At 34.1% G+C, this 26,189-nt stretch overlaps 2 protein-coding genes and 1 long non-coding RNA gene across 3 annotated transcripts; 2 read left to right on the forward strand and 1 right to left on the reverse strand.

Annotated features, from left to right (window-relative positions):
* The first annotated feature begins 972 nt into the window (after nucleotides 1-972).
* On the forward strand, nucleotides 973-2,061 carry LOC108203782 (uncharacterized). The gene has a single exon (XM_017372951.2). It carries the CDS (start codon nucleotides 973-975, stop codon nucleotides 2,059-2,061), a length of 1,089 nt encoding a protein of 362 aa, XP_017228440.2.
* Nucleotides 2,062-17,784: 15,723 nt separating this feature from the next.
* LOC135149326 (uncharacterized) lies at nucleotides 17,785-19,449 on the reverse strand. Its single transcript, XR_010287729.1, has 2 exons — nucleotides 19,239-19,449; nucleotides 17,785-18,188 (listed from the first exon to the last, which is right to left on the reverse strand). It is a non-coding gene; the product is annotated as an uncharacterized LOC135149326 (long non-coding RNA).
* A 1,656-nt stretch (nucleotides 19,450-21,105) lies between these two features.
* On the forward strand, nucleotides 21,106-23,621 carry LOC108192220 (cell number regulator 6). Its single transcript, XM_017372950.1, has 4 exons — nucleotides 21,106-21,201; nucleotides 22,017-22,131; nucleotides 22,782-23,047; nucleotides 23,364-23,621. The coding sequence occupies exons 1-4, from the start codon at nucleotides 21,106-21,108 to the stop codon at nucleotides 23,619-23,621; spliced, it is 735 nt and encodes a 244-aa protein (XP_017228439.1).
* The last annotated feature ends 2,568 nt before the right edge of the window (nucleotides 23,622-26,189 follow it).

Consider the following 26,189-nt stretch of genomic DNA (forward strand, 5'->3'; position numbering starts at 1 on the left):
CTTTCAAAGGTCCGTGGACCGACTTCTTTTGAGTGTCTTAGGACAGTAAAGGGTAAGCTTTTTGCAACTTTTCACGAGGCATGTCAAGAGTATGGTCTGTTAGACAGTGATAAGGAATGGCATGAACTACTACAACAATGTTCAACTTGCGGTTTCCCTCCCCATATTCGTCAATTGTTTGTTCACATAATGGTGAACTGCAAAGTGAGTGACCTTAATATTTTGTGGAAGAGTTTCTGGAAGGAGATGTCTGATGACATGCTATTGCAGCAACGCAGAGTCACTGGGAACCCACAACTTATTCTGAATGAGAAGCAACAAGAATTTTTTGCTCTTGCAGGTAATTTCTTTTAAAGCCCTTGCAAATTATTCAGTACACTCTGCCATTACATGACTCCACAATTTATTGACTAATAACACATCATATCTGAAATATGCAGAGATTCATAAATTGCTTAAATCTATTGGGAAGTCACTGAAAGATTTTAACCAGTTGCCTCAACCTCCCTCAAGTTATTTGGACTTCAGTGGTAATAATTTAATAATAGAGGAAACAAGCTATGATCAATCTGAAATGGGGAAACAATATGAAGAGCTGATTGCCAATTGTAACCCGGAGCAGCTGTCTGTTTACAAATCTGTCATGGAGTCTGTTGAAAAAAATGAAGGCGGAGTGTTCTTTGTTTACGGAAGCGGGGGTTGCGGGAAGACGTACTTATGGATGACACTGATAAGTAAGTTAAGATCTGAACGAAAAATTGTTCTCCTAGTCGCTTTTCCCAGAATTGCTGCAACACTTATGCCTGGGGGCCGTACCGCCCATTCAAGGTTCAAAATACCTATTGTCCTTGATGATCATTCCATGTGTTCAATATCACATCAATCTGATATTGCAGAACTAATTAAGCGTACAAGTTTGATCATATGGGACGAAGCACCAATACAACATCGGTTTGATCTCTACGTGATATAATGAAAGCTGTAGATCCTAACCGCTTCCACCTCCCATTCGGAGGAAATACTGTTGTCCTCGGGGGTGACTTCCGACAAATACTTCCTGTCATTCCTAGGGGTTCAGAGGGTGAAATTGTTTCTTCTTGCATCACACGTTCAAAGCTCTGGAAGATTGCTACAGTTTTCAAATTATATCAGAACATGCGTCTGAACAAAGGCACTAACGAGGAAGAGGTTCAAAATTTAAGAGATTTTGCTAAGTGGGTTCTGCATGTTGGCGATGGTAAGATTAAGCCTCCAACTGCTGGTGACAGAGAATATCATGATGATGACATCTGCATTTCAGAACACTTTTGCAACCTTGAAAATTCAAACAGTGTTGATGAGATGATTGATAGTACATTCCCTGATTTTTTGAAGAATTTCAAAGATCCAGAATACTTAAGTGAGCGTGCAATATTGACGCCAACTAACCAGATTGTTGGACATGTGAATACGCTCATAGTGGAAAAGATTCCTGGAGAAATGCATTCATATTATAGTGTCGATTCTGCGGAGGATTTTCCAGGTAGTGAAAGAGACCAGATGCAGTCATTTCCACCCGAGTACATGAACTCATTAAACGTTCCAGGTTTGCCTCTTCATGAACTGAAACTAAAAGTTGGCACTGTCGTTATGCTTATGCGCAACTTAAATCAAACACTTGGTTTATGTAATGGAACACGAATGATGGTGACGAAGTGTCTTAAAGATTGTGTGCCATGTGAAGTCATACCGGGGTCTTACAAGGGAACAAAGCATTTCATCCCTAGGATGGAATTATCTCCATCTGAAACCCGTTTGCCCTTTCGATTATGTAGAAAGGAAATGCCACTGCAAATCTGTTATGCAATGACCATCAACAAATCACAAGGGCAGTCTCTGGAGAAAGTTGCTTTGTTCCTACCTAAACCAGTCTTCACCCATGGCCAATTATATGTAGCTATTAGTCGCGTCACTTCTCCACAAGATCTGAAGCTATTCATAAACGATGAAGAGGGTAACACTACCAACATCACTGCCAATGTTGTTTACCGGCAGATTTTCTACAATTTACCAGTCATTTAGCTATGTTGTTGGTAGAGTCATTATTGTTACCTTCAAGCTTACTTTGTATTTTTGAACTACATTTTCTGCAGTCTGTGTACTAATTGCTGAATCAACATCCAGATGTGTAACCTTTTAAGCTATGAAATGGCATCTCCTTTTGCTATTTAGTTGGAATATTACACATGCATTAAAACAGCTGGAAGAGTAATATGTTATTCTACCTTGGTAATTGGGTTACAACACTTTAAAAAATTGAATCTTTAACATGTAGTTAAAATTCCTTTCATTTTGTGTTAATGATTGTTTAGTTCAAATATTACAGTATTATTTTTTAAAGATTCAATATGTCATCACCAATGATTAAATTTGAGTTTAGTCTTAAATACAAACCAGGAAAAAAATAACCAATATATCATGAATTGTTACTCTATATTACTTTATGACTTTAAACAGATAAGAAAGTAACATACAAGTACAATTATTGGTGTTGTATGAGGACCACAAAAAAAGTATTGACTAGATCTAATATCTCTTTCCATTGTCTCTTTAGGTTAAGCCACTGCCAACTACATTCATTTCTCCAGACCTGAGGTATCTCTTAACTTTTGCTGCCTTACAGATTTGTTATTTAACAATACAAGTTTACTAAACCAAACTCTTTTTTTTATAGATCTGTGTTGATATAGTACGTTAAGATGCCTTTCAACAAGTATGACATGTTATCAAGCTTAAATGATTGTACGGATGAATGGCTGATAAGAGTGAAAGCACAGGCTGTTTGGAGGGGAGTTAATCGAAAAACGGGTGAATTCAAAGGCTTGAATATAGTTTTTTTCGATGATTCTGTAAGTTTTACGTTTTATACTTTTTATACTAGAGTTTGATAGAGTCTCAAGGTTTCACTAATGACTTTGACATTATGCATGATTTAGAGTGAAAGAATCCATGCCTTAGCCCTGAGATTGCTAAAGATCTGAAGGAGGAATTGAAAGAAGGACAAATTCATAATGTCCAAAATTTTAAAGTGAAATTTTATAATGGCGATGACCTCAACGTGCCATAAGAAATGAGAAGCATATATATTTTTCTGCTGATACCATAATTGAAAAATATGATGGTCCCGGACTGAAGATACCAGACCACAGCTTTGATTTATTCCCATTGTCTTCTATGATAGGAATGTTAACAGACAACAGGTTCTTGACAGGTACACTACCAGCCCACATGTGTGGACATAGGCAAATGTATGTGTTTTTTAATGGGGCCAATGTTGTGTCATATGCAGATGTAATAGGAGTTATAACAGCTGTTCAGGACAGGGCAATGTACATGAAAGATGAAGTGGAGAAATCACACGTTCTGTTCACAATCACAGACGGAAAGTGTGTACATATTTTGTCTTCAAGTTCATTATTACATATGCATATAAACATTTAACGCACATTCCATGTACTGATATGTTGTCACCTGTGTAATAGGACTTCAATGAATGTGACCTTTTTCAATGAGTTTGGTGATGAATTTCTGTACGAAAGAGCCAGAGCATTAATAGATCCGGAGATCATTGTGATAACAAGTGCCAAAGTCAATGAGTGGAAAGGTAACATTTTTAAACTATGTCAATAATTTGTTTAATATTCTCTTGGATAAATATTTACCAATTATTTCCCACTCCAGATCAGTTGTATCTTACCAATTTCCCAGGGACACGTTTTTACTTCAAACCTAAACACCCCAGTGTAGAAAAACTCAAGAAGAGGCAAGTAACTAATTGTTTTTGGTAGTACCAACATACGTATTGAAGATAATATAGGATACTTAAAAGTATATTGTTATCAGGCAAGCTGAACCAGGTTTCTATGTGTTGCCCCAAGAGGATGAGAAAGAAGAGGTTTTGCAAACTCTTAAAATTAATGAATTGAAGAAGCTGACTGAAGCTCATATTGAGGTATAACAAACAGCAACACTTTCGATTCATTTATATTAAGTATTTGCAGTAAATTATGAATTTAACATTACCCATATCATCTTCAGAAGAAAGTTGTTTGCCAAATGTTAGTGAAGAAAGTTGATGAGAAAATGAGTTGGTACATCTGCTTCTGCACACAATGCGACATCCAGATCCTTTTAGAAGATGGAACATACAAATGCAGCAGTTGTGGTCGCATTATTCCATACCCGGATAAAAGGTAAACCTTGGAAACTAATAAGTAATTATTTTGAAGAAATCATACTAATATATTTTGGAGTTAGGTTCCAACTTTACACACTGTGTTCGGATGAAACTGGAATCATTCCTGTGGTCTGGCCAAATGATGAAATTGTCCGTTTGACCGGTAAAGAAATTTACGAGGTGGAGGCTGAACTAGATGAGGTTTGTCTATGATACTTTTCTTGAACTATTTATAAGATTATTAATTGTATTATGGACTTATTTTGGGTATTTAAATTATAGGCAGGAGATGATCAAAAGTTCCCAGCCATGCTTAAATTCCCCCATAAAAAGCTCTACAATTTTACACTCCTACTTACCAAGGAAAATGTGAAAGAAGGCTCTAATGTGTAAAAAGCAGTGCAGGTATCCGAACCAATGGATATGTCTGGGAATCATTCACCATTGAAGAACACAACAAATAATGAAGTTCCAACTGAAATCATTGACGTAAGTGTATTCTTATCTAAATTTATAATTTACTTTATTAATAAATGATGGAGTACGTTTCGAACAGACTCATGTTCAACAGACTAAATCGAAGGTAGATACTCCTCTCAGTGGCAATTCCACCAACAAGACTAAACCTCGGTTTACTGATAACTTGGACAAGTCTCAAGCAATGGATTTTTCTGGGAATGTTACACCATTGAAAAGCACCAGAGACAATGAAGTCCCAACTGAGAACCCTGATGTAAGTTTATTTCTATCACTGATTATAAATTAATCAATGTAAGTAGTAAATGTTTTTTGCATGTTACGAGCAGACACATGTTCAGCAAACTGAACCGAAGGTAGATACACCTCTCGCCACCTATGCCAGTGGCAAAACTAGACCTCGGTTGAATGTGAGTTTGGACAAATCTGAAGAACCTGTTGTTAAGCAGCCAAGGGTCCACAATATTAAGAAGGAGAAGGTGAGTCATTGTAGATACTAAACATATTCTTACTATAATATTCTTCAGTTGAACTAATAATTTTAACTAACAATGGACAGGTTTAAATATCTATGGGGATGTCAAGCTTATGGGGATGATGACCTTAAACAACGTACGAAAGGAGCCCAAAAATTTTAAGCATGCAAACTTGAAGAGTTTATTTTTGTTGTATTATTACACCCAGCACATTGTGTATCCCATCCCGGATTGTCTTGCGTACTTCTATTTATGACATTGCCTATTAGTATTTGTTAGGTCCCGATACGATTGTAGAAGGGGGGGTTGAATACAATCGTCACAAAATTCGCGCGGAATAAATCTGATTTGGATATAACTGGATAATCAGATTTAAATTAATTAAATAAACAAGGTTCAAGTAAAAAGTTATTTAAACTTGAAAGTCGTTATTTAATTAATATGGTTCAGTTTTAAAGTCCACTAAATATTTTAGAATAAATTTGACATGAAGTATTCTAATTTAGGGATTAAAACAAACGAGTGATCAAAGCACAGAAAACTGTGGATTTAACGAATAGCAAGTTTAGCACAACTTGAAAGCTTTACAATACTTTGAACATTTTGAAATGAAGAAAGTGAAGGCCTATTTATAGGCAAGCACTTTGAACTAGTATGACATTGCTAGGAATGACATTCTAGCCAGATATGACATTCCAAAGCTTAGGTATGACTTATACAAGGAAGGGTATGACATTATAAGACAAAGCCATGCTGAAACAAGGGAAGGAATGACATTCTTTGATAATGTCATGTTGAGAGTGGAGGGTATGACATTATTGAGCTTGGCCTCCAAGTTAAGCATGGCATGACATTCCCTGGAAATGTCATGAAGACACACATGGTATGACATTTGGAAAAGTCATGCAGAGGCACATGGTATGACATTCTCTAAGAATGTCATGCCCACGGTTAATTCGGCAGTACGCTTGCTGTTATCAGTAATACGAAAGTTTATAAACTTTCGTCCTTTAGCCAGCTCCTTAGAAATGCTTTTAGTCCCGCACAGCTTATAATTTTTAATTAATAAATATTTAATTTAATCCAGAAATTATAAAAATAAATATCTAATATTATTAGACATTTATAAATATAATTTTCTAATTAATTAAAATATTTATTAATATAAATAAATCCTTACGGTCCAAGCTGCGGTCTCTAGAGGGTCGGGAACCGGACTCCTTTTGCCTTGCAAATAATAAATCAATTCCATCCGGGGTTCCAGCTTTAAGATTATATCACTTTCCATTGTGCTGGTGATAATTCTTTTCCCTCATAGTCAGACAGGACTAAGATTCGGTCTCATGTGGGTCTAGAACCGGATCCCTTTTGCTTTGAAAATTATAAATCAATTCCAACCGGGTTTCCAGCATTAAGAATATATCACTCTCCATTGCGTTGGTGATAATTCTTTTTCCCATAGCTAGACAGGTCTGAGCGGCGGTCTTCTTGTCCTTCCTTTTAGCCTTCCTTCTTTTGCTTTCTTTTTGTAAATTAATTCTAAATCAATTAACTCATTAATAAACTTAATTATCAAATTAATTCTAATTGAATTAATTTAACAACTAAATAAATTAATAGAGATTAATTATTTAACAAAGAATTAATTAAAAAGGTGTATATCCCAAAAAGCAAATGTCTTGAGCCTTCGTCGTGATCATCACTCGGCTTGAACGACCACCTTCCTTTGATGTTAAATATTCAATATAAATAGCTGACACACAAATGTACTGTTTGGTTCATCTGTGCCTAACTAAATTGAATATTCTCCATCAATTAAACATTTGAGCTGTGGTCGGGTCTTCGAATCTTCGTCTTCTAGTTCAACTTCATTTCAGTACACATATGGAATCTCTGATGAAATAAATACTTGAATCTTCGTACCTTCTGAACTCCTTGAACTGCTACACAATTTATTTAGCACCGAGGCTTGATCATATGAAATGAACTTCTTCCAGTGGCTTGTAGCGGATATCTTGGAATTCTTCTGACATTCTGATTCTTGTATCCACTTTACTTTCTTGATCTGATTCCAGCTAAACTATCTACTATCATAACTTATCAGAGACTAATCCAGGTTGAGTTACAAGTTAAGTTACAAGTTGTCAGGTCATCAAACACAAGTTGAGTTATCACCGGTTGTACAAATAGGCTTAGACATGTACCTTGCAATAAGGCCTTTCAGTATTGTACTATTAAACTAGTACTGCATTAATTTTTTGATCCTCTTCACTAACTATATTTCAACAAACAAGTAAAGAACATTCAAAGCTGGAACCAAACTTCGTACTCTCATTTATAAGATCCAACCACTAAATTTAATACAGATTTAAAATTCTACTACATATCAACACAGTTGTATGTAGAACCAAACACAAATGACAGAGAAAGCAGAAATACCATGTCAAAAACTACTTCTAATTTCCTTAGAAATGTTCACTCAGGAAGAACCGACTGGAAAGTAAAAGTTCGAGTTATCAGAGAGTGGAGAGGTTCTAAAGATGGCCAATTATTCAAAGGATTCAATCTTTTGCTTCTTGATTCCAAGGTAGTATTTATATTTTATAAATTTCTTTAGACTCTCATAGTTTTCCTACACATTTTTTAAAAACAATCTTCATTTTCTCAGAGTTGTCGAATGGTAGTATACGTTCCGGCCTCTTTAGCAGATCAGATTGGGATAATGGTGCAAATTTGAAATCTCTACATGATTAAGAACTTTGAAGTGCAGGATTACACAGAGACGGAAAAATTTAGACCAGTTAGAATGGACAAGAAGATCAAATTCACTACGGCTACAAAGATAAGTGACTTAGACGAGAATGAAACTTTTATCCCTAAGAATGTGTTCGATCTATTTCAGTTCTCAGACTTGAAAAAAGTCTCACAGCAAGTGCTCTACCTAGCTGGTATTACCCGTTAACTTTCTCAATTTTTTCATGTGCTGATAGCAGAATCCATTTACTCAGTAACAAGTCATGTTTTAGATGTCATAGGCATCTTTCCAAAGAAGGAAAAAATCAACGATTTCAAAAACAGACACGGAAAGCCACAGAAGAACATCAAATTTAAGTTGTTTGATGGAAAGTAAGAGAATAATTCCAAGCAATAAGTTATCACAAAAGATAATTAAGAACTAACATGTGTCTGTTTCAGGACAAAAATCAACGTCACATTCTGAGACTCATTTGCAACTCAGTTTTTGGAGGCTTTGGACAAGGTTACAGAAGATCCTATTATACTCATTATTACAAGTGCAAGAGTTACCAGCTATCATGGTAATATAAAGATTCTGTCACTTCTCAAAATAGAAAATGAAAACAAATATTTGACTAACTGAAATGTTTTCTTTTCTGAAGAGCAAATTGATATATGCAATTACTCTCCAACCATCTTCTACATTAACTACGATCACCACACTGTTCACAAGCTACGCAAAGAGTATGTAAAGATTCAACCTTGATAATTTCTCTTCATACATAAATAAACTTCACTAACATCTTCATATTTGGACAATCAACAGCTATCAGAACCCTGATTTCAATAAGAAGCGGATCTCTACTAGAACGAAAAGCCTAAAGCTGTTGACTGTGGAGCAGATAAAAAATCTGGAAAAGGATTCTATTCAGGTGAAACTATTCTATTAACTATCAAATATTCCAGTGAACAAAGTAACGCAAATCACTGATACTTATCTGTTTTCCGGTATAAGGATGAGGTTGTATGTAAAGCTGTAATCAAGACTCTAGAGGAGTACAGTAGCTGGAAATATTTTGTTTGCACATCATGCTATGGGAAGGTTGATACAGATAATAACTACTACACTTGCGGACCGTGTAAAAGAGAAGTTGTTGAACCAAATCAGAAGTAAGCATAACATATTATTATATTGAATGTTTCTTTATCAAATATGTATAGTAAATAACTTGGTTTTGCTCTCGGGTTTGCCCTTCATGTAATAGCATATGATAAGACTGGGGAACTAGATCTTATGCTGGATGACAGGGCTGTTAGAACTTTGTTGGAGGAAATAAATCTAACTACAACAACAAAAGTAATTTCCATACAAGCACAAATATCATACATATTTTTTTATTAATTCTTATTAACTATATCTTTCAACTGTATAGGATGATGGAATAGCTGAATTACTAGAGAAGTTGAATAGAAAAGGCTGCACTATCAAAGTATCCATTAGTCAGGCCAATGTTGAAAAGAAAGACAAGGTCTTCCTTGCGACAGATGCTTTCTCAGGATTCGACTATGAGGAAACCAAAGGGGGTCAACGAGAAATACAAGAGAAGAGTGAAAGCTTCACTGCTTAGGTGACTATAAACATTCAACTATTATAAAATACCATGTACTTGCATTAAAAAAGTAATTCAAGGTTTCTAATGTTATTGCATTCAAACTGAACCACAGCCGTCTACTTCATCATACCATCTTGATGACATTTCTCAACTAGACTTCAATGCCACTTGATTGTATAAGGTAATCAGCAAGACAACAGTGCGACTTTAATTTTATTTGATGAACTATGTTTTACATTCCAGTCAAAATGTTCCATATTATGACATTTATCCTACTGTTTTATTCAGTAACCGGATGCTCGACAATGAATGTCTGTATTTTATTCTAAGCTGATTCACTGCAATTTATAGAATCAGAGACAAAGTAAATAAAACCATAAAATGCCAACCACATATAATCATATTATAGATGCTCAGCCATAAAAGTAATTGTTCAGCCATGCAACTAATAGATTTCGGATAATAAGGTTTTAAGTCTAAGAACGTTTCAAATCATAGTCAAAAGCCAGATGTTAGACCTTCAATGCGAACTTCCACAGTAGATCAAACAAACTTCTTGACAACTTCCACAGTGAAATCAGTATTGTTCCCACCCTTCTGCTTGAAAATCAATTTGTCACCAACTCCAAGCTTCAACCCATCCCTGAAATTCAACCAGCCATCAAGAATTGTGGGTTGTTTGAATCCCACACGCTTACGAACTTCAAGTGACCAGCACTGATCCTCTTTGTATGCATTTATCACTTTTTTCATACCCCACATATCAGTAAGCCTTTTGAAAGCAGCCGGAATATCCTGTTAAGGAAAATATTTACCATTGTTATGTGGAGTATATACAGAGTTTCTTAAACCACATAATAGTTGTATTAAGGAAATTCAGATCAACCCTTACCACACCATGAGCATATCGTAACATATGAAAAGGCTTCACTTCAATTTCAAAGGAATGTGCTGTATTGTCAGTCACCAAACCTCCAGAGGTTGTTCCATTGGCAGAGGGAACTACAAACAACGTATACACAAATTTATAGAATCCTTGATTCATAAAAAGTATACACAAATGTAAATGCAAAAAAATTAATTTACAAGATGAAAATGTATCGGCATTACCTAAATCAGCAGTCATGGAGGAATCATAAGCATTTATTTCGAAACTTTTATCACCATTGTAGGTGAAAACGAGAAGCACATACTTATTCAGGTCAGGAAGCCCTAACATGTTGCAAAGTTGGATCAATCCAGTGAGCTTGCATTCCTTATGAATGAAATCACCAACAAAACGAATAGAGGAGTTGAAGATGAGATCAACTGATGAAGGTATGTTGGAACCAAATCGGTTCACAAACGCCAAAGGAACATCCTGCCAAAAACAAAACCATTAATAGATTACAAGTAAAAAGGGATTGGCGATTGCAAGAAAATTAAAACCTTACCACTTCATCAACACATGTTTCAACACAGCTGGGTATGTGGCCGAACTTCGAAACTCCATCGCCCATTATAACTTATATTTAAAATAAACAAAAAAGTTAACAGACTTAACATTGACCTCTTTTTTAAAAAGCAAAATCAGCAGTTTATATGGGGAAACTAATTACCAGGTTTGGGAAGATACTCAAGCTCGCACAAATCCACACCCAAGATGGAAACGTTAAATTCAACAGGTTTCACAAACTCAAATATGATTATTTGCCTTCTCCAAATCTCGAAATGATCATACACCTCATGCATATCATAGAACACCGAACGAGAACGAGAAAATGGAACCCACTTATGATACCCATCTTGGAACAACAATTTCACATGCGAGGGGAAGTAGTCAGCAATCTTAGTGCAGAACAACGGCGGAATACGCTGTTTAATTGTACAGAGAAAATCAGTAATACAACTATACAAGTAGAGAAAGGAAAATGCGATGGTACAAGTAGAGAGTAACATACAATTTCATCGGAATCAAAATCCGAATCAGACAGGAACTTTACAAATTTTGGAGTTGAATCCATGGTTGCAGCTGAGTATACTTCAATCTCTGATAGAAAGCCCCAGCATGCAGAGAGAGACAGCTTAAAGTGTATAAAACCCAGTGATAGATTGATGTGTACCGGTTGAAATTAATTTTTTTTACTGCCCAAGAACCATTTAGTGTTAGGACAACCCCCAACCACTATAATCAGTATTTGTTGTTGGGGCTTTCTTTTTAAAATGCTAATTTATGTAACAAACTCTCTATGTAACATCTTTATTGACAAAACAATTACTTCAATAATTTTTACTTTTTGATTCTTAAAAAAAATAATAAAAAAATTTAAATCTGGAACCATGCGTAGCGGGCAAAAAATACTAGTATATATATATATATATATATATATATATATATATATATATATATATATATGTTTTGTTCTCGTACAAACTACTTAACGTACAAACTACAAACAGGCCGGCCAACACAAGCCAACACACAAACCCAGCCCAGTTCCTACGCTAGGCCACTTCATAACGGCTAATTTAAAATCAAAAAAGGAAACTATACACACATATACATACAGAACGGTTACTAATTTTGCACCACTCTAGAACTATTCATCGCTCTCCAACACAAGGTTAATCACTAAAAAACTCATCTAAATTGCTTTTATTCTTCGATTTCTTGCGTTTTCTTCAACTCTTACAAGTTTATTACCTTCATTTTGAACAAATTTTGCAGAAACTCAGAAAAATCACACTCGAGATAGCATCCTACTCAAATTGAAGGAGATTACCTTCAACTTCTTCAAATAGGTACCGTACTACACTCCGAATCTCGTATTGTAGTTATAAAACCGATATCTTTTGAATGCATGCTAGTGCGGTCAATATTTATTTTCAAAAACTAAATAACACTGGAAAGTAAAAACTAACAAATTATGTTTATGTCTTCTCAAAACAGCAACTAGTTGTCTAAATAACACTGTGAAAGCAAAAAATTATGGCTAGGACTAGAGGAGGTATGTTATTTAGGGTTTTGTAATTTTTTCATATTTATTTTCAAAAATTTGTGCTCTTAAACTGTTTTTCTCTTGATTTACATTTTCAAACTGCAATGTATATGTCAAGTTTTATGATAATATATGTACAATTAGTGATTATTGCATCTAATGTTGATTTCGTGCTGATTAGTGATTAGTGTTAATGATTTCAAGTCAATTTATGGTTATTTAGTGCTAATTACTGATTTTCTGTTGATTTAGTCGTTAGTTCTTGTGATTTATGTTAGTTTAATCTCAACACAGTATTTCGATATCAATAGATATTTGACTGCTTGTGCTTTAGTCATTAGTGGATAAGTGGATTTTATATCCACTTGGAAGCCTTCATTTTGACTTAAATTGATGATTAGGTCTCAAGCTTTTGATGTTTTTTATATGTTTTAGTTGTGTTGTGTAGGTTTCTTGGAAGGAGGATGGAGAGGAGATTCATAGTTTCAAGTGCAAAAAAATGGCGAAGCAATCGGATGCACGAGGAAAAAGTTACGGACGCGGAAGCATTGGCTGTTCAGGGCTGCTGAGTTGGCGCGGCCGCCCCAACATCTGTACGCGATTTTGGGCCCGTTTTGCCCATTTTTGATCCGTTTGAAGGCCCGTTTGCTGGGAAACTTAAAGAAAGGCTTGGGGAACCTAAAATACAACCTAGAAACATACGAAGGAGCACGTGACGGCTACGGAGAAGATCGAGATCGAGTTTCATTGTTTTTACTTTTGTAATTCTTCGAAGTAGGCGTAACTTTGGATGCTCGTTTCGGATTTGTTTCACAACTCTTGTTTTATTACTTAGATATTGTCTAGACTATTCAGTGCCATGTTTAATTCTCATAAGTAATCCAATTTAATCACTTAGTTATAATTTTTAGTTTCAATAATTCGAGTTTAATTAGTAAGTTAGATAAAAACCAACCAACTTGTTATTTGTCCGAGCATTGAATAATAGCCATACATTGTTGCATAAGTGCATATTACTTGATACACCAGTCTCTGTGGGAACGAACTGCATTTGATTCTATACTACTTGTGACCACGTACGCTTGCGTGATTTTGTGCGAACATTAGGGCATTGCTGGCAATACCTGATCTTGAATTGTGGAATATGACTCCATGTCTTCTCACAGAAACAGTCCTTTACAGCATAGAAGTATCCTTTAGGGATGTCAAACAGGTGGTCTATATAGCCGAAAACTTGAATATCTCCATATATCATCTTACTATACTCCACCAACTGCACATTCCAACAAAAAACATATGCTTAAAACAATTGATACCAAAATTACACACTCTAAACAAGTGAAAAATAGTTGAACTTTTGTAGAACTTGTGGAGTTTGGAATAGTTGATGACATTGTTAGGTCTCGAAACGATTGTAGAAGGGGGGGTTGAATACAATCTTCACAAAATAATCGCGGCGAAATAATCTGATTGGAGTTTAACTTGATAATCAGATTTTAATTAATTAATATAACAATGTGAAAGTCGTTATATAATTAATATGGTTCAGTTTTAAAGCCCACTAGTTCGTAGAATAAATTCGACAGGAAGTATTCTAACTTAGCGGTTTAAAACAACCGAGTGATCAAAGCACAATAAACTGTGGATTTAACGAATGGCAAGTTTAGCACAACTTGAAAGCTTACAAATGCAATGAACATTGACAAATGAAGTGGGAGAGCCATATTTATAGGCAAAACCCTTGAACAAGGCAAGATAATTGAAGACAAGACAATGTAGTAGCTTGCTAAGACAATTAAACACATTGTCTTGCTGAAATAAACAAGGCAAGACAATTTTAACACAAGGTAAGGCAATCTGAGAGATTGTCTATAGCTTAGCAAGACAATCAAGAAAGGGGTAAGACAATTGCTAGTTCGGTAAGACAATCTAGGGCACGGTAAGACAATCTTCAAGATTGTCTTGCAAGTCATTCGGCAAGACAATCTTGAAGATTGTCTTGCAAAGAGCATGGCAAGACAATTGCTTGAAGCGGTAAGACAATCCCATGGATTGTCTTCCCGTGTTTGGAAGAGGAAAATGCATGGTAAGACGATTGTTTAGATTGTCTTACCTTGTTTATTCAACAAGACAATTCATTTTCCCTTTAATTAATTAACCAATTAATATTCACTTAATTATATTAAATGCATGAATTCATAAATTAAATTAATTCGAGATAGAATTAATTTAATAAATAAATTACACATCTAATATAATTATTTCGAAAAGTAGAAATAATTAATTAGATAATCATTTATCCCTTTTCTTCTACAGCAGAGTCTTCAGTCTTCTTTAAACAATTACGGTCTTCGACTTGATTGAACGACCACCTTCTTTTGACACAGAGTATTTAATCTGATAAGCTGATACACAAATGTACTGTCTGGTTCATCTGTAACTAGCTGAATCAAATATTCCTTGTCAATTAAACAATTAAGCTGTGGCTTGTTCGTCGATTCTTCGTCTTCTTAGTTCTTCTTCATTTATAGATTTATAGATACAATATGGAATCTTCTGAATAAATAAAGTATTTAAGCTTTATACATTTTGATCATCTGGACGTGCTACAAAAGATTATTTGTACACTGAGCCTTAAACATATTAATGAACTTCTTTCGGTGGTTTGCAGCAGCATCTTGAAATTCTTCTGACATAAAATCTTCAATAAATCATTTGACGTTCTTCGTACGGATTCCGATTAACAATACTTGCTATTTACTTGCTTTCTTATCAGAGTTGAGTTGATACCTCTTAATTACAAATAGGCTTAACATATGCCTTTCAGACATAGTAAGCCATGCGAAACTGAGTCTGGTTTTCGGGAGGGTAGACGGGCTCAATGTCGCGAATAATGCAGCCATGCGACTAGAGTTTCTGGTGGTGATCCTTAGAAGTCAACGGATGAAGCTTGTAAATCAATCAACGGATGAGCCATATTTCAACGGATGAATTAATAGTCGTTCAAAGTGACTGAAGCTTAATTCTGACAGATCACATGGGTTGATTATACTAATTTGGACATGGTAGCCTATTTGGGAAAATAAAAAAGAAAATGAAACACATTTGTTTTATGCAATGCAACCTGGATTATTTGAAGAAGATCAGTCAATGATGAAAACAATTCAAAAGACATGCATAAGACAAATGTGGTGCAACAAAGTTTCGATTAGAGTGCATTATTTGTATTCTAGTTAACTTTGTAAACTTGGGATATATAACTAAGTCTGTAGCAATATTAGAACTGTGCAAAACATTAGCAAAACTAGAGATTTTATCTGAGTTCTAGTGTTGAAAACCAACAGATGAGAATTTGTAAAAGTTCACATATTTCTTCTTAATATATTTTTACGGGTGGATCAATCAATCCACCCTTATTTTTAAATACTTGGTGTTTATTCCCTTACTGCTTATCTACTTAAGTTTGTGTTCTTGAATCTTTTAATTTATAAAAGATTGTATTCAACCCCCCTTCTACAATCTTTCTATTAGACTTGTGTAAAATAACAATTATCAAAAATTCACTAATTACTAAAAAAAATCTAATCATATCAAACACGAAATCACTATAAATTAGTAGACAAATCAGTAAAAATACAAATCAAAAGTAGTAAGCACTAAAATCACCATGTAATTAGGACTAAATTATCATAAAGTGACAGCAAACCACTAAATTCATAAACAGAGCTATGCACAGAGAGAGAAAAATAGAGAGAGAGAGGGAGGGAGGGAGGGAGAGATTGCCTATGTAGAGCTCAATTAAACACCTCACTCAATTCATCATCATGTAATTACTACTAGATCATCATAAAATGACAGCAAACCACTAAATTTATTAAAATAAACATAAACATAGCTATGTATAGATAGAGAAACATAAACATATATATATACATACATATATATATATATATAGAGGAAAGTTATTTGGAGTACCATAATTATTGGAGTCCTTGGAGTCCTAATCCAAGCCCTCCATTTTGATTTAGATCCAATGGCTGATAGGATATTTGATATACTTTTTTATTTGTATGTTTTAATTTTTTTTTAGACACAAATCTGTGCTTTCTTTGAGTCAAAGTTGCATGGTGCTTAAGTCACGGGGCAGTTTCAACTGCTTGTGACCATTTTCAGGAGAATGCCAGGAGAAGTGTCCTGCACTCGCTCTGCCATTTTTTTCCTTTTTCTCCTTTTCAATCTTTGATTCTTTGGAGAAAATATCTATACCTCTTGGAGCATTCTGTGTTTTTCTCCACAACAAGTGTCTAATGTCTAATAAGAATGGCGAATCAAGTAAGTTCTGCAGATTTGTTATTGCATCTTTTGTTCATTTTTAGTCTTGTAATGTTTCGCAAGATGTCCTTTATATAATAATTGTGTGCAGGACTTGTCTAAGGTTAATGTATTTTGCTCCCTTCGTGGTATCATTACAAAGTGTTTGTTGTTTTTTTGTTCCGCACATTTGCATATGTGTTTCATTAAAATAAGGTTTATTTCTCTTTTTTTTTTGTGTTCTGCACATGTGGTTATGTACTCTAGTAGTTAATGTGTTCTGCAGTATTGTTTTTGATAGTTGCATTGTTCACCATGTAATTTTGTTCTGCCAATGTGCTTATGTGTTTCATTAGAATAAGGTTTCTTTCCTTTTTTATGTTTTGCACCTGTGGTTATGTGCTTCAGTATTGTTTTTGATGTATAGGTGTTCAAGATGTCTCCACGCTGAAAGTTCAGATTCGGAACATTCATACAGATTTTCTGATTCTGAAACTTGTGAAAGTGACGAGGATGTTGAAGAGGAGATCAATAATGGTGTTGACGTTGATTCGGGTGCAAGATGCTTTATTTAAAAAAAAATGATTTTAGTTGTTGTATCCATATGATTGGTTCTACTAGTCAGTTTCTAAACAATGCTGTGCATTTGGGATGCCTTGAAAATTTGAGTTAGAGTTTGTCTCTGTATATTGGTTCGCAATAAAGTGTTAAATATTTACTAGATATACACCAACACTTTGGTACTGTGAAGTTACTCCATGTTATGTAAATCAGGGATGTAGTTTAACAGAGACTAAAACAAAAAGCAAAATCTGAAAGTGCATTAGACTTGACAAATGGATACTAATAACATGCAAGGCTAAACATTACCAAATGGCGCAGCTAGATAATGTCGACATGAACTAAGTGCAGTACCACAACTCTGGGCACTTTCATTACCAAACACAAATTTTTAAATTCATATAAACAACCCGCTAGAAATGTGTATCCCCATGTTCTAAATTCCCACAACCAAAATTGTAATTTCATAACAAAATATATTTCCAAATAATCTAATGTAGCAACTAAACATAAAGTCTTACAATCGTGGAACACGTTAGGAATATATTTTCTAGTGCTAAAATCGTTAATCTCCCAACAACTTTATTTTGCTGAAATTGACCATCTTCTGCAACGCCAAATGCCTCTTTTTTGTTTTTGGACCTTAATAGCATGCCAATCACGCTTCCACGTACTTTTTTCTTAAGCAAAGTACCCTTTGAAACAACGTGGGCAGACTTGCAACTATGCCCGTCATCGTTAATAGTTATGCATTCAGGCTTCTTTTTTGTCCAATTGTATACCCATGAGTTATCGATCAGTCTCCTTCTTCTCCTTCGCCCTATACACATTAGACAGTAAAGCTTATTACACATTTTGCAAGACACATTAAAAAGAACAAACTTCGTTTCCAAAAGAACAAGATAGTAGCCTCAGTAAATGTGTTACAAACACCAATATTATAACCAAATAATGACAGTGGAAGGTCATGCACAAGTCTAGCACACACCAACTTTAAAACTTAAAATGCATAACACCAAAATCTAATTCATTATCACATAATCTGCAACTTCAACATAAAAACATATAAAAAAACGCAGAACATGGCTATCAGCGAGTGAAGAACACGAATAATCTAATAAAAATACGATATACCAAACTATCAACAAATCATTCTGCGGTGTCTTAATGCAGCACTCATTATCCAAATAGCATCAGTTACGACTTTAGTGTTTAATTTAATATATATGCTTGTTGTCAAGTGAAGAACACACAGAGAGTTCCATAATCTACAAAGCCCACAAAAAAAAAATGGAAGTCCTCCCCGAAGCACAAACAACATATGTAGGACAACCTATTAAATACGACTACCAGGATTTACAAACTCACATATTATAGTGCTCAGTGCATCGATATGCAGCAAAATTGCAGCACTGGCATATTAGTCGGTCAAGCTTATTACAAACTTGCAGGACACATTACAAATACCAAACTCTGTTTTCAAATCAACAAACCAAATGCAGTATCACATAATATGCAATTTCAGGATCAAAACAGCAATAAATTGCAGAACTTAAATACAAAATACATTTAGAATTTGAAGAATCTAATACAAAACAAAACCCCCAAATATCACCAAAACGATCTAAAGTGTTTAAACACAACATTCGTTATCCAAATAGCTTGCAATGTTAAGTGAAAACACACACCCAGTTCAGTTTCTAAACAAAGCCCCAAAAAGAACCCAGAGGGCAACCACAAATTAGAGACGACAAATGAAGGACAACCCATTGAACCAGGCTGCCGGCGTTCATAAATTCGGGTAATTTAGTCGTCAAAAAAACGACATTCAATAAAAATGAAGAACATAATAAGGAGTTTGTGGGAATACCTAAACTCATATTCGTACAAAGTTGAGGCGTCCTGCAAATCCCTCCCCAGTCGATGACTTCAGTCTCTAAAGTTCCGCACCTAGGGTTGATCACAGCGAAAATCAAGCACTCCTGGTAACGATGGTAGTTGTGTGCTTCGACGGAGAATGCGGGATATGGATTTGAAGAAACATGACCAGATCTGGAGTTTAAAATTGTTTTAAAATGATCAGCCGTTTTTTTCTCATTAAATCTTAGCCACATGATCTGTTTAGAATCCAACGGTAGATCTTAGGGACTCCAATTTCTCATAAATAATAGTATCCCACAGATCTCCACTCTATATATATATATATATATATATATATATATATATATATATATAGAGAGAGAGAGAGAGAGAGAGAGAGAGAGAGAGAGAGAGAGAGAGAGAGAGAGATTGCTTATGTAAAGCTCAATTAAACACCTCACTCAATTCATCACTGAAATCCACTAGAAAATCAAAAAAAAGTCATAAACATTTCACTCAATTGAACATAACGGTACAGATAGATGAAATTTGAGAAAAACAAGAAAGATGTAAGCAGAGCTATGTATGGATGATTATTGTACCTCACAAAGTCTGACCTTCGCAATCAAGCGCGGAAAATATCAGATCATCCACGAGTTAACTGCAACGCGAAAGAAAAATAACTATAACGCGCTTGAGAGATAACAACTAGAGAGAGAAAGCAACGGTAAGAGAGAAACACCAAAATCTTCAACTGATTTCCGTTAAAGTTATTTTAACCTCTGCTTAATTTGTTTTAATATTTAATTAATTAATGGCCATGATTGAATGTTGTATAAATTAAATGGATGGCTGAGATCTAGTTTGTAGTTTGTACACTTATTAGGTTTGTATTTGAGCAACCACCTATATATATAGGGTAGTGATCAAATACAAACCAACCTTTAAATAAAAAATAAAAACCAATTCAATTTAGTGATATTCTCTTTAGAATTTAGTGATTTGTGTTGCAAAAATTGATGAAATCTTCCAGAAATCGATGAAAATTTGTGGATCTGTACTTGTACTTGATTCTGGTGGTGGGGAGGTGGTGGAGACTGTGGAGGTGGAGATGAGATGGTAGACATGGAAGGAATTAATGGAACATATAGGGGAGGTGGAGGTGGGGGATGAAGGTGGTAGACATGGAAGGAATAATTATAGTTGTACAAGTAAAAAAAAGTAAGATGAAATTAGTAACAAACAAGGTTACTTCTGGTATCATACATGGCATTATAGTTTTACATAATAGTTATATAAGTAGTATATTTTACAAATTTTAGTAATTATTAATATTATATATATGATTTATTATACAATAAATTGAAATATATTAAAAAATTACCAAAAATTGTAAATGTAAATAAATTGTTTGACAACTTTAGGTAATATTATTTTGAAATTAGAATAAGTGAAGTTTTAATTTCATAATAATACCAAATTATAATATTGAAATATATTAGTGAAATACAAATTATAATAGTGAAATATATTAGTGAAATATAAAAAAAGAAAATTAGTGAAATATATGCAGATTTATTATAATAGTATCAATGAGGAGAGAGAGAGAGAGAGAAAAAATTCTTTTTATTAGATGTTGCCATATGGTAGTTAGTAAGTGTTTGTTTTAGTATTAATATAGATTTATTACAGTCATGAGTAAAGAAATGGTTTGGAGAAATTATAGGGTGATACAAAAGAATGTTGATGGCTTCCCTAATTAAACGGACCCCTTACTCATCTTTCTTCTCCATTCCAGTTACAATGTCAAATACTTTGCTTCATACAATATATACACTTATATTCAGTTTGATGATGTATGTTATAACTGAAAGAAAATGGCGGAAGGGACTTATGTTAAGCTCACCAAAGATCAAAATTCGTTGCAAGAAATTAATCCTGGTGAACTCAATCAACCCATTGATGTTGCTCGGGTATTTTTGTTTCTTTCAGTTTTTATATGAAAGAATTTTTGGACACAAAAGTGCACAATATTTGGAGTGGTCATTTGTGATCTTTAGATAGCATCGTTATCGCTCATCTATTCTCTATATAGATATCACCCTATTTATACAAGTGTGCGTGGTCGAGGTAGAACTAATTTGTAGAATTGTGACTATGACACATTTGTTCAGGAAAACTATAATATTTCTTGTTTACTGCTTTTTTCAAATACTTTTGTCAGGGAGTTCAATACACGACATGTGTAGACTATTATGATCACATTGCAAGGCATGTGATTTAAGAAAATTAGCATATGGGTGGCTAGCTATTCGCTAGCTAGATATCATCCATGGTTAAAATTACAAGCGTTAGATATCTAAATGTGTTTGAACTTGTTTGTAGGAGTGATAATTGAAAGTAGATCAAAAGACTGACAATGATGACACCTTTATTCTTTTTTCTTCTTTTTTTGCTTAAGAACTGGTGTCGTTAGAATCATATCTTGTTGATTATTCGCGTTCATGATGTATTGTTTGTTGTTGGTCTAGTGTTTTCATGCTTTAAGACTTTGCACAATGTTTTTAAGTTCTAATTTGGAGGGGAGGAAAGTAATATTATCTTATTATTTCCATTGAGCTTAATATTCACAAACACGTACCTTATATGATCTCCTCTTACTTGGTGAGATATTAAAAATATGTTATTGTTGTATAGTATACTAATTTTCATGTTATTTTTTTTACTTTTTATGCACTTAAATCTACCTGTTTACTATGAGTCACTATTGTGTTAATTCATCTGGTAGGTGACTGCTCGAAAATGCCCAGAATGTGGGCAACCCTTGCCACAATCTTATGAACCCCCTGCAGATGAAGATTGGTCTACTGGAATTTGTGGTTGTGCTGAAGATACTGAAAGTTGTAAGCGTCTAACTGTTGATATTCTTCTTCTAAATTTTTGGCATTTAGAAAACCTCTCAAAAATAGATATTTTTTTAGGCGATAAATATATTAATTTTAAATGATACTAAGATAACCAACTGTAGAAAGATAATATATGGTAGTTGTATATAGCAAAAATACTACAATCTTGTTATGAGATCTTATGTAAAATGAAATCCGCAATATGTATCTCATATCAATAAAAGTGCAAATCTTTATTACGTATATATGAATAAAATGTGATTTTAATTTTCTCTTGACAACAGTTAACCAAAATGAAAGCAAATAATTTGAGTGTTAGGCTTATATTATATATAAAATAATGTTGTGTTACTATAAATACTTTTCTCGGTGTGCATTGAAATTCAATATGCATCACATTATGAAGTGAATGACTTTTTACTTACTTTTCACACCTATAAGTAAAGAAGGATATGTAGTTTGAGAAATTAGACTTTCCATCCCCGCAATGTCCTGCAATCCTCTAGTTCCAGTATTATATCTTCACCTATAATTTGTGTACCAAGCATGAGTCATTATGTTTTTCTGTAGTATATTATGATTCAATAACAAATTAAAAGTCTAATACTCTATAAATTATTCTTATACAATTGAGGATTATCTTTTAGGTTTCACTGGATTGTTTTGCCCATGTGTACTTTTTGGGCGTAATGTTGAAACATTACAAGAAGAAATATCCCAGAATGGGGCTTGTATTTGTCATGTGATATTTGTTGAAGGTGGCATGGCTCTAGCTGCAATCACTGCACTTGTTAGTGGAATTGATCCAGACACAACACTACTCATTGTTGAGGGTTTATTGTTCGCTTGGTGGGGATGTGGTATATACACCAGCATGGCTAGGCAATCTTTGCAACGAAAGTATCATCTAAAGGTTAATATATATTTCAAACACACATGAGGGATTGATTAATCATATTCTGAGTTGTTTATGAATTTTATGCTCAAAAATTTGTTGTTTTATCATAAATTCATGCACAAATAATATTAACTACATACTCTGTTATTGCAACTAATATACCCATATTGAGTCTGACTTTTGGATTCATATGATTCTATCACTCTCATTCTTCTCTTATATGTCCTCACTTGTTCTTTATAAAAATATATATATATGTTGTATATTCAAGTATTAATGGTGTTAGTTTTAGCATGGTCCTCATTGCTAGTGATGGTTTGCATGTTCACAGGATTCGCCATGCGATCCATGCATGGTGCACTGTTGCATGCATTGGTGTGCTTTATGCCAAGAATATAGGGAGATGAGAAGTCGCTTAGGTGATAATCATCACGAGGGAACCATTGTGAACCCTCCGCCAACTCAAGAGATGAATGTTATAACAAAACAAGAATCTGCCAACTCAAAACAAGAATCTGCCAGCTCAAAACAAGAACAAGCTTCTTCCGAGAATGATGCCAAGAATAGACTAGCAATACAACCCGCATAAAGATCTTCGATATATCGTATGTTATATATTGTTATGTATAGATCCTGAGGAATTTCACTCATCTTTCGGAATGTATAGTTTCACCAATTATAAATTGGAATATTTCGTCAAATGTCTCTGATGCATCCAAATACATTACGAGTAACACATTTTGAGCAATTAATTTATATCGATGTTCATTATAACAAGCAATAAGATTTAAGTAACAAGAAAGGCATAAAGTTTGAACACAACTAACAAAATTATCAACATCAATGTATGAAGTATGGAATTGAAGTTTTTTACATATGAATATAAATGAATGACTAAAACATTGAGGAGATAAAGTGCTCACTTTACATTTTTCTCATCTAGAATCATTACATATTGTGAGGACACAAGGAGGCATAACTACTACCATTATAGTTCATGTGGCTTATCAGAAGTCATATTAGCTTCGATTAGATATGTTTCAATTCTTAGATGATGAAGTACACGCATGGGATAGATAATACTTTTAACTCATAAGTGAGCATGATTCGATTATCCGTAAACACAAACTAATGACTTTGTGTTATTTTTGTATCACTTAACTTTGTGTTATACTATTTGGTCACTTCTGTTTTACTTTCATACACATGCCTATTCAGTTGATTTTACTAAAAATATATATCTGTTTATGATATATTTATCTATATGAGATCTTGGCAGTGTTAATGTGTTAATTAAAATTTGTTTGTATATATAATGACAATTTACTAGAATTTTTGTATTTTGATATGTTGTACCTCTCTTTGTGAGTTATAAATTTAATATTAGAGTCATACTAGTTTAAAACTTTCTCTCTTATTCCTTATCATAAAATGGTGGTGCTAATACGTCTTGTTATTTTACACCAACTATGAGGAAGATTGTAGAAGGGGGGGGTTGAATACAATCTTTTACAAACTTAAAAGATTCAAGAATAATACACTAAGAACACAGTAAACAGAAAAACACCAAGTATTAAAAATACGGGTGGATTGAATGATCCACCCGTGAGATTTTATATAGAAGAATCTGTGGATTGTTTACAATTCGCACAGCTGCTGGTTCATCACTCAACAAGTTCTAACTCTCAGATTTTTCTCTCAAGTAATTGAACAAGTTCAACTGATGCTGCTAACTTGGTTATATACTCCAAGTTTTACAAAGCTTTTAGCTAGATTACAAAATGCACTCTAATCTAAAAACAATGCTGCACAACTTTGTCTTATGCATGCTTTCTGAGATGTCTTCATCTTTGACCATCATCTTGATTTGATCCAGATTGCACTGCATGAGATAAGTATGTTTCTGCTTCTTCTTTATTTTCCTAATTAGGCTTCCATGTCTATTTTAGTGTAATTCGATCCATGTGATTTGTCAGACTTAAGCTCTAGTCACTTTCAACTGCTCTTTGCTTTATCAGTTGAAGGTTCTGGTTGCTTTCAACTGCTATTGACTTTATCAGTTGAATGCCTGGCTCATCAGTTGAATGAATTACAAACTCCATCAGTTGAATGCTGTTCCAGTCTTATCAGTTGAATTCCTCAGCATTATCCGTTGAACACTTTGTCTTCAGTTGAATGCTTGATTTTCATCAGTTGAAACATCATCCAGTCTTTATCAGTTGAACAGTTACATCTCATCAGTTGAATATCCTTCACTTAGATAAAATTACATGGCATTGGATATTTACAATTAGCCATCCTATTCTACCCATCCGTTGATAATTCCCAAAGACAAGAAATGTAACAATTACAACTGAAATTTGATAAAGATTCTAAGTAAGACATGTTACAGAAATGTTTATGTTATCATCAAAAATTATTGATTCCTAACAATCTCCCCCAATTTATGACTGGAGAAGATGCAGACATAAATTCTACACTTGATGATAACAAAACATTAATAAAATAAAATGCAGAATTTAAATACAAGAGTTAGAAAAGATTACAGATGATTATGCTCCTCTAGACTGAGCAGTTACTTGTTCCTAGAAGATCTTCTTCTTCTGGACTTAAGTTTTTCTTCAAGAATATTAATCTGCTTCTGAAAGATCCTGTAGAACCATTCTTCATCACTATCTTGTCTGTTGAGCTTGGATTGGAGAGTCTTCAGAGTATTCAAGCTAGCAACCTTGAGTTGATCTTTAGGTCTGAAAAATCTCCTAACACCTTGATTGTCCCTAAATTCCATGACTGGAGTAGGTTCATGATGAATTTTCTTTCCAGTGTAGGGAATTTTCAGCCTTCTTTGTAGACTAGCATCTGAATTCCATTCTTTCCTGATCTCAAGGATTCTCTTTAATACCATTTGCTTTGCAGGTGGTGTAAATCCTCCAGTCCTCTTCATAGATCCATATATTTTTGTTAGAGAACTGAATCCCTCAGAATTCAGAACTCTGTGAAGAGGCCAGATGACATCACCCTTGTTTTTGTAAGAGAATACCAATCTTTCAGGTAACTTTGAAGTTGCTTCTATTCCTCTTACTTCTTGAAGATCATCCAGCTCCAGATCCAACTCAGAAATTTCTTCAATGTTAGCAATGATGAGATAGTCATCAGG

This window comes from Daucus carota, chromosome 9 (assembly GCF_001625215.2).
Source record: "Daucus carota subsp. sativus chromosome 9, DH1 v3.0, whole genome shotgun sequence".
NCBI classification, from domain to species: Eukaryota; Viridiplantae; Streptophyta; class Magnoliopsida; order Apiales; family Apiaceae; genus Daucus; species Daucus carota.